Source organism: Cygnus olor, chromosome 2 (assembly GCF_009769625.2).
Source record: "Cygnus olor isolate bCygOlo1 chromosome 2, bCygOlo1.pri.v2, whole genome shotgun sequence".
NCBI lineage: Eukaryota > Metazoa > Chordata > Aves > Anseriformes > Anatidae > Cygnus > Cygnus olor.
This window is the reverse complement of record NC_049170.1, coordinates 31,472,721-31,482,341: the sequence shown is the minus strand read 5'-3', so window position 1 is coordinate 31,482,341 and position 9,621 is coordinate 31,472,721. Positions and strand designations below refer to the sequence as shown.

Here is a 9,621-nt window from a genome sequence, read left to right as displayed (position 1 = left end):
CCCTGGTACAATCATGAATTGGAGGAAACATCTCGCGTGACGTTACTGATACAGAGCTTAATGTAGAATGAAAATTCACATACAATTTACTGATTCATTAAGCAAGGTTTTAAGTGACAAGACAGCTGTGGAGTGCAAAGCCAACAGATAGCTCTTGCATCTTCAGGGGTATATGAGTCACAAGGCTTTTTTTCCCCTCCACTGACTTCGCTTTCTAGGAAACATAATGTCCTCCCTTCTGCTTTTCCAGCTGTGTGCTAGATATAAGGACATAGCAGCTGTGCATGTCTACAGCCTGCTGAACCACAGTACTTGCTTCCTAATTCACTTCAAGGCTATTTTTTTTTTAATATTTACTCTTGTTATTGCCTTCTGGGAAATCTGATTGAATTAGGAACATTAAAACAAGCTTCTAAAACTAAGTATATCTTCCAGTGAACTAAAATTGCACGTTCCAATCACTTTAGATTACTGATGCAGTTAGATATTCAAGGATTTTCTTCATCTAACGAAGGGAAATTTTCAGCAAAATTTGAAATTACCTTTTTAATTTGAGTACTTCGTACGTAAGTAGCGAATGTGCCTTTTCCCTAATGGCTGTAAAACACAGACCTTTCGATAAAGCTCAATGGAGGAGTATAATGGAAAGCACTGCCTAGTGAGTAAGGTGGATTTGATAGTCGGTGATTCTACTGACTTGTGGTTTGTTTGACAGCATCCAACACTTACAAACTACAAATGTGAACAGGCAGCAGATACTACAATGAAGGGCTTCTGGATGCCACAACACGCTGTTGAATTTTGTTTGTTTGTTTACTCTGTGTATTCCTGGGACATTTGTGTGCAACAGTGAGAGGGCCAAAACTCTAGAGATTTTGTAGGACTTCTCACTATCAAAGACCATATAAGTATAAAGTAACTCAGTCATCTCTGAGCCCATCTGTGTGCTCAAGAAGATTACAAGAAGTACAGTTAAAATCCTTTAAGATTTACACATGTGAAATGTTTTTTTGTTGTTGTTGTTGTTTTCAAACTATATTCTTTGGGGAAAGCTTCAAGTTAGTTGTTAAAAGAAAAAGATTCTATAATAAACTTCTTCATGTTTTGCATTCTAGCATTTTCTAAGCAGAAAACTTTGAAATATGTCTTTATTTCACTTTGATTTTTCTTTAAGCAAAAGAAGACAGGGACAAAAGAAATATTGCAGGCCAGAAATATTGTGCCTCTGATTTGATCCAAAAATTTGAAATCAATGAAATTTACCCTGAAGTGACATTGCTTACTACCTGAACTCCCATTTCCATGTGGGGTGCAGTCTCCTTTCAGAGAAAATGTTAAATTCAGCCTTTTCCATGTCTATTATGACATGTGAAATCTGATGTGAATCTACAGATTTTGGGATTGTGAAATTGCTGCTATGAAATTATTACATTGCAGTCTACCTCCATGAGCACAGCCAGCTGTAAGAGTTCAAAAGACCCAGAAAATATAGGGATTGTTTGATCTAGCTTCTCTGTAAACTTATTCTATTTGAGAAATTAAATGTTCTTGAAACCTACCAAGGTGTTGATCTACCTTTTAAAACCACAGAGATGAGGATGATTTAAGGGCATTTACAAAATACATACAGCTTTAAGCAAGAAAAATAAGGAAGCTGAAATCAAAAAGGAAGGAATCTAACATCAAAAAGGTGAAAGGAATTACAAGGTTTAACAAAAGACGAAGTCCTGTATCTGGGATGGAATAATATCAAGCAGCAGTACAGGCTGGGATTTGTCTGGGTCTGTTGAAAAGCACCTGGAAGTCCTGGCGGGCAGCAAGCTGCCCCTGAGCCAGCAGTATGCCCTGGCAGCACTGAAGGTAAAGACAAAAGTATAGTCAGCAGATCGAGGGTGTAATTATTCCACCTGACTTGGCACTTGTTAGGCCACACCTGGAATACTGTGTCCAGTTTTGGTCAACCTGGTTCAAGAGAGACATTAAAAAACAAGAGAGGTTCCAGGGAGTGTGCCACCGTGGTGATCTGAGAGCTGGAGGAGCTTGTTCAACTCCGGAGAAAGGACGACTTGGAGAGATATAATCACAGTCTTACAACACCTAGAGGTAGCTACAGAGATGATGAACTGTTTTGATGGGGATGCACGACAACAGGACAAGAGCCAACAGGCCCACGTTGTTGCAGGCAGAATTCCATCTGGATATGAGAAAGTTGCTTGGGAGTGCAATTAAACACTGCCGGAGGTTGCCAAGAAGTGGTGGTCTCTCCCTCCCTGGAAATATTCGACTTGCCTTGACAGGGTGCTGGATAACCTAATGTCAGGCCCTGCTTTCAACAGGGGTTGGACCCACAGATCCCTGCCAACCTAGACTGCTCTGTGACTCAGTGCTAGCTGAGGACAAAAAGAAGCAACTCAGAAGACAAGCCCCGGGCTGAAGAAGGGCTTTGATATGTCAGATAGCATTGACTGAAACTAAGCCTTTGGCAGAACGGAGAGGGAAAGATGTGAGGAAATGTATTACTTTACATCTACATACACATCGCCTGCTAGCTCCCTTTGTGGTAACTGCCTTGAGAAGCCAAAAGCATCAGGTGTATTGCTACAGCACTGTCAGCAGGCTGGGACCAGTGCTTCATATGATATGCCCCGTCTCCACAAGGACCGGTAAACAGAGGCCCGCATCCTGGGGGAATATGAGCAGACAGAGAGAAGAGCCAGATTTCAGCACTTAAGAGCTCCTGGCTCCACAGCAGTGAGACCCAACACAGCATCCTCATACAGCTAAGAACTTTCAGTGAATTCATGCAGCACACAAATCAGCAAATTGGAATTTTAACTCCTCTAAGAAATTAGAAAAGCTTAATGAGGTTTATCTGATATCTTTATTTTGACAGAGGAACCCAAATTACTAGTAGTGAACATAGTAAGTCTAATTATACAGTAGAAACTGTAAAGAATAAAATAATTCATCCTTAATTTCTTAAAAAATTAACCTCCATTTTGGCTTTAATAATTTGTGATAACTGAAGCATGGTAAGAATTGCATTTCAAACATCTTTTCTTGTAACATTGCTACTATTTATCATTTGATTTCTTAATTTCTTGATTCTCCACATAATATATTTGATGATAAAAGGAATGTTACACGAATACTTTTTGTTGCTGGAAGTTCATTTGATTGGATGTGGGGTTTAGTGTACTTGTGTTACAGAGATATTAACTTACGTAAGAAGTTTATATCCACTCTAGACAGAGGAGTAATTTTTTTCTTAAGGAAGAAAGCAGTCATCTAAATTGGATTGTCAGCTTCTCAGGGGAATATTCTGCTTTGTTTTCAAGACGTCTTTCTCGACAGGTGGGTACTTTGTTCCAGTCAAGAGAGGAAAATTCCATTACAGATCTTGTCATTGCCCGTAGTAAAACAGCATCTTCAGGGTTCTCAAATGGAACGCTGCAAAAAGAACAAAGCCAATGTAAATTATCTGAATGTTTCCAAACTCATTTGGAGCTAACTTACTAAGCACACTTTGTGTAGAAAATGAAGTTAGAAATCATGATGATAATAACAGCGAGGATTTGAAAATTTTTAATTTTGGAACGTTTCCTTCTGTTACCAAATTTAAAAAAGCAAAACAAAACTAGAAAAGTTCAGAATCATAGGACTCTAAGGGAAAAAATCCTGCAATAAATTATTTAAAATGCAGTTAAAGCAGACTTGAACTTGCTATTTTGTTTTCACTGCTTCTTTTTCATGAAAAGTATAATTGTTGTACATTTGCATGTTTGGATTCTTTAAAGTGGAAGTCATAAAACTAACTTTGTGTACTTTATGATTTCATAATGATATGATATCCATTAATGTAAATGCAACATTTATTTCAGCATGGGTCTTTTAAATAGTCACCATGCAAATGACTCCAGAACACTGAATGCAGAACACCGTGAACCTGTGTTGTTCAGGTATCCTGCCACAGCTGCAGTTTGGGAGAGAGAAGTAGCAGACTTGCAACATCAGTTCAGAATTGACAAGGACTTTGTGTTAGACCAAAAACTTTAGACTTGGATACAGTATTAAAAACTGAATTTGTAAGAACTTATTGCACAAATGTGTAGCTGTAGTAACACATACCTAACAGAAATCAAGTGACTATTCCCACTGAGTATAGCACTTTGTCAAATGCTCGGGTACCTCGTAAAGCCTAAGCATCTACGTAAGTAAGATGGAGAGGAAACTGTACGCTGTATCCATGAGGACAACTAACTCCACTGAAAGCAGGAAACAATTTTTGAACATAAATTAGGCTGATTGTAAAGAGCTGTACTCAAAGTAAATGGGTATATAAAATCAAATTGTTAAAGGAACTCATCATACTGTCTAAAGAAGGGAAATCATGTCCAAAGAAGGGCAACAAAGCTGTTGAAGGGTCTAGAAGCTACAAGGCTTATGAAGAGCGGCTGAGGGAACTGGGGTTGTTTAGCCTGGAGAAAAGGAGGCTCAGGGGAAACTTTATCACGCTCTACAATTACCTTAAAGGAGGCTATAGCGAGGTGAGGATTGGGCTCTTCTCCCATGCACCAACTGTTAAGACGAGGGGAAATGGCCTTAAGTTGCACCAGGGGACGTTTAGGTTGGCAATTAAGAGAAATTTCTTCTCTGAAAGGGAAGGCTGCCCACGGAAGTAGTTGAGTCACCATCCCTGGAGGTCTTCAAAAAACGTGTAGATGTGGTGGACTTGGCAGTGCTAGGTTAAAGGTTGGACTAGACGATCTTAGAGGTCTTTTCCAACCTAAACGATTCTCTGAATGCATAAATCTATAAATTCTATGTGTAGGCTTTTTTATTTCCTTTAATACTTCTTACAAATATTTTGATGTGTGAAACCAGAAAGTATAAACAAACCTGATATCTTAAGATTGTAAATATGCTGTATAAAGATAGCATTTAAAATGTCATCGCATTAAAATGCGGCCATTATACTGCCTCAGTCTAGGCACAGAGATAACAGAAGTGAATTTTACATTTATTTCTATGATGTTGAAATATAATATCAACTATAGACTGAAAAGAAAAAAAATCCTTCTACAGGTAAGTAATATTTTCCAGACAGTGTGTATTACTGAACAGCCAGCCAGGAGAAAGCTGTTAATGTCACAATACAGAACAGCTGTTCTGATGCAGTAATGCTTCAAGCACGCTCTTTCTAGCAATCAGTATGTGATCTTATAAAATAAATAGCATTTTTATATATCTGGAATACCTTTCAATATTAAATTTAAAACAGCAGTGAGTAGGTTTCCTTATCAGAATAATGCAGAGTTACAACTACGTTAAACACAAAAGATCAGAAAATTTTTCAAAACATTATTTTTACTGTTTTTTTCCTCTTGTTAGGGTTTATTTTATGTACAGGAAGAGGAAATTAATTAAATGTTTCTGAAATACAAAAGAAAAAGAAACAAAAAAGTACAGAAAAAAATACGTACTTATTTGTGTGATTTCCAAATTCACAATCTGTAAGAAAAAGTTCAAATTAAGACATTAATGTCTATACAGCATTTTGATTACCTGAGGATTACCATCCTGATCCTAAAATCCTTTTTAGTTCAAATGAACTAAAGTTCAAACGAACTAAAAACCAGCAAAAGACTTGAAATGTGTAATACCATTTTTTATTCAATTACTGTGGAAACAAATGCCTAGTTCTTTTTAAGCTTATGTAGTTGTCATATTTTATTTTCCCTAGATAAACATTTCCATGCATTTATTTCTTCTTTCACAGAAGGCAGACAGCATTGTGTGGCAATCCAAGGTTTGTTCTGAATGGTCCCATGACAGAAGTCACAAGGTTATGGATGGTACTCACCTGCTTTCTTGTGCCAGGACCTTACACAGTCTTACAGCTGTGAATGTTTTCAGGACTCTTTAAAAATTACTTTATATGCTATTACCAGACATCATTAAAATAGTCTTAGCTTGGAAAGCATAAAAAGGATTCTGCTTACAAAACTAGGCAAGATATGCAAAATTTACATCACTAGGAGGAAGCATGTTCTTCAAGAGATTATTTTATAAAAGCACTAGAGGGCATCAAAACTCTATGATGCTGATCACCAAGACAGCACAGTAGTATACTGAAATGTTTTAACTAAACAAAAGTAAAAAACAAAAACAAAAACAAACAAAAACAACAACAAAACAGAAATATACATATTGAAAAAACAATGCTGTTTGTTCAGCTATCTTAAAAACAATTCTGTAACTACAGGGAGTGGCAAAAACGTATTTGTCATGATAGAAACAGGCAAAGGAATCATTAGTTGGCTGTTGCCACCAGTGCTCCTGACTTGAAGCAGTTTGGCTGAGATCCTGATGCATTTATATTTTACTACTAAAGACAACAACTTTTTATCAGATGAATGTAAAGAACTTTAAAGTTGTAAAGAATGAAAATAACTTGTTTTCTTCTAATTCAAATCACTCAAAAGTATATGCTCTCATTTGTATTATTATAAATACCTGGGGCCATCATCCATCTTCTGGCTGGTTGAGCGCCTCTGCTGCATCCCATGGCAGTCCCTAGTGGTGTGTTTACTCTCCTTCCAAAAGCTATTGACTCCATAACACAAGACCGCTCATGGCTATACAGATGAAATGCTGACTCCCTTTCTCTTTGTGTAACTGCTGTTAAAAGTGATATTAAAAAAATATTATTTCTATCAACTTAAAAGTCTGGTATCAACTATCTGCATGCAGAAGGTGATTCCCGTTATTTTGTACAGAGTTTTACAACAATTGTGCTGTAACTGCATAATTTCACCATGATTCAGAATGGCACCGTGGAGTGATACTTCCTATGGCTTTGCAGTGAAGCCCTGTCAAATAAAATCAAGTATTTTTTTTGGATGCAGTAGGATCAGGAGCTTTAAACAGAGAAACTAGAAGGCAAGTCTCTCATTACCATTTAAATGAGACCTACTGTAGAAGTCAGTAAGGACTTGGAAGTTTCTGTATGAATAGTGAAAACAAATCCTGCTTCAAGATCAGTTCGATTCTCATTGCTCAATTACAGAGATAACTGTAGGACTGCAATCAAAAGAAAAGCTTCACGTTTTCCTGTTTTGCACTTTACTTAAGAAGTAACTTTACATTTTAAAGAAAGAGTTTGAGACTCTAAGTCAAATAGGGGATTTTAACTTTCATGATTTGAACCGCATACTAATCCAGCACTTCAGATAGGAAATAGAAGTGAGCTGAAGGTTTAGAACATAACTCTGGCAGAAGCATTTTGAATTCAGGGGAGTTTTTAAGTCATGGTGTCTGGGGGACTAATTAGAAAGGAACTGCAGTAGCCATGCCTGGAGGTAACAGAAGTGTGAGCACATGTCCTGAGTAAAGCAGACAGCCAGGACAGCGCTGTGGGAATGTTCCACAGCCAGAACATTTTCCATTTAACACAAAAAAGGGAACATTTCATTTAACAGTACAGTCTCTGTAACGTTAAAGAAATAGTTCACTAAATAGAAAGTCCAGGGTACAGCTTGATACAAATCAATGCCTCAAGTCCTGATCCAAGACTAACTGCAGTATGGGTCTATTGAAGAGAGAAGTCCACGAAGTTTTATGGAAATGTTTCTAGAACTGTAAATGCCACATGTATTTTCCAGCAGGTTTCGCTTTAGTCACCCCTCCCTAGCCAAAAATGATCATTAGTAAAATAGTCTGATGGAAGTGCTAAGCACAGGTGTAACACCAGACCAAATATTGAAGAGACTGGAGGTAACACTTGCCAGTATACAAAATGAATGTAGGCAAATGGCTGCATGGTCAAATCCAGCAGCCCACTAACCCCTAACAGTGTCCCATCAGCCAGCTTTCCTTTATGACGGAGCTATGCAACCTGCCAGCCCATGCAGACATCTTGTGGTTGCCATCTCAAGTCCTGCATCCTGTTTCTCCTAGAGACTGGGAGCAGGTTTTCAAGATGATGTTGTTGTTTCTCCTCATTGTTTTTTATGAGGAAGAAGCGGGGTACAAAGCAACACCTCTCACAGTGCTTCCCAGTGAATCACACGGCTCTCCCAACACCAAAGACAAAAATCACAAAGCTAAGTTCCTGGCTCCACTGTCATGTTTATTGATTTATCATCTGGTTATTCTCAAGATCATTATTTTTTCAGTAGCATTTACAGCTGTGAAAGATCTCCTGATTCATGAAGATTTATATTTGACAGCTTGATCAGCATGGATCTTATCAGGAAATGTGCACAGATGCATTTAAACTGTACAGAAACACTTAGACACCTAAGAATATTATCCCCATCTAAGTACACAGTATCATTTGTAAATATATTAGTCTGAATGCACATAGAATTCATATAGAATTATAAAATATCCGGAGTGGGAAGGGACCCACAAGGATCACTGAGTCCAACTCCTGGTAGGTAGGTGTATGTAGGTATACTCATGTACACGTACACACACATACAAAATGTAGGTAGGTGATTCTTAACACTGGGTTTTATCTCTTACCCCAAAATGTACAAACCAACTACAGGATGAACATACACAGTTCAAATAGAAAAAAGACAGGAATTAAAAATGTTTGACAAAGTAAACTGTTATGCCATACAACTATTTATGCCAAACGTCTATTTGCATGACAAACCTTGCACAAAATAGGTACCAGTTCATTAGAGCTTTTGCTGTATCAACAAGTGCATGTAAAAAACTTGATGAGATTAATTCACCTATTTTTCCAAATGGATTAAAATCAAAAGCAACCATCTCTGTGAAAAGAGAAAAGCAATTCTTACATTTCCTGTCAAGGAGCTGTACCGAAGGAAGGAAGTGTATCACGTAAAGCCGGTAGTCTGGATCATGTGCCAGAGGGTTATGGAATAAGTCTGCAAAATACATACAAAATAAACAACACCAATACCGCCAACAAAAGAACAAAAGAAAAACAACAAACTTAGCAAGACAGGAAAATTAAAGAACAATAGTAGCCAAAGAATTTGCACAAAATTCAAATTATTTTTATGCTAGGTAAATAAAGCAGTTTCTTTACACAGACAAAACTACTCAGCTGAGCACAGACTGCAAGAACTGGCTTATTGAACAGGATGCAAAAAGCACAGGCAAGAACTGAGTAAAGGTGCCATCACGCACTATGAGCCTTTGAAGCTTTTTTTGTGTTTTTTACGACATACAGACAAAACCACTAAGTGCTTGCCTTTGATTTTATTGTGTATTGTTAGGTGATGCCTATTTAAAATTGTAGTAGTCTTTTAGGTGTGATGGCTTAAAGATAAGACCAAATTTGTAGGGGGGAGAGAGTTAATTTCAAAAAGATGAGCTTTAGGACTCCAAAGGCTTTATCAGAGCTGATATAAAGTTTTTATCCCACAGATGCAATATAAAATGTAAATACTCCGTTTTCTGATGTTCCAATGGAAGATGAGTTTTTGAAAACTCAGAAACCTAAAGACTAAAATGTTTAAAAGGGCCTAAGCTCCTGGAACCTGGATGCCACTAACTTTCATTAAGAGGTAAGGCAGTAAGCTTCAAAAGCCCATTGGCAACTTGACTAAGATTCCAACACAGAGGCAGGTATCAGTCCCA

The 9,621-nt window shown here is 37.5% G+C and overlaps 1 protein-coding gene across 6 annotated transcripts in view; it reads right to left on the bottom strand.

Moving 5' to 3' along the window:
- Positions 1–2,820: 2,820 nt before the first annotated feature.
- The window catches only part of LRRC72 (leucine rich repeat containing 72), a 37,094-nt gene continuing 30,293 nt past the window's right edge, over positions 2,821–9,621 (bottom strand). For 5 of the 6 annotated variants that reach the window (XM_040549086.1, XM_040549087.1, XM_040549089.1 and 2 more), the window contains 4 exons: positions 8,814–8,903; positions 6,517–6,681; positions 5,484–5,511; positions 2,821–3,450 (listed from right to left, as the gene is read on the bottom strand). In XM_040549086.1, coding sequence (XP_040405020.1) covers positions 3,285–3,450; positions 5,484–5,511; positions 6,517–6,681; positions 8,814–8,903 — 449 coding nt within the window. In that variant the 3' untranslated portion in view covers positions 2,821–3,284. The remainder of the gene's footprint in view (positions 3,451–5,483; positions 5,512–6,516; positions 6,682–8,813; positions 8,904–9,621) is intronic. The other variant, XM_040549091.1, reaches the window with a different exon arrangement.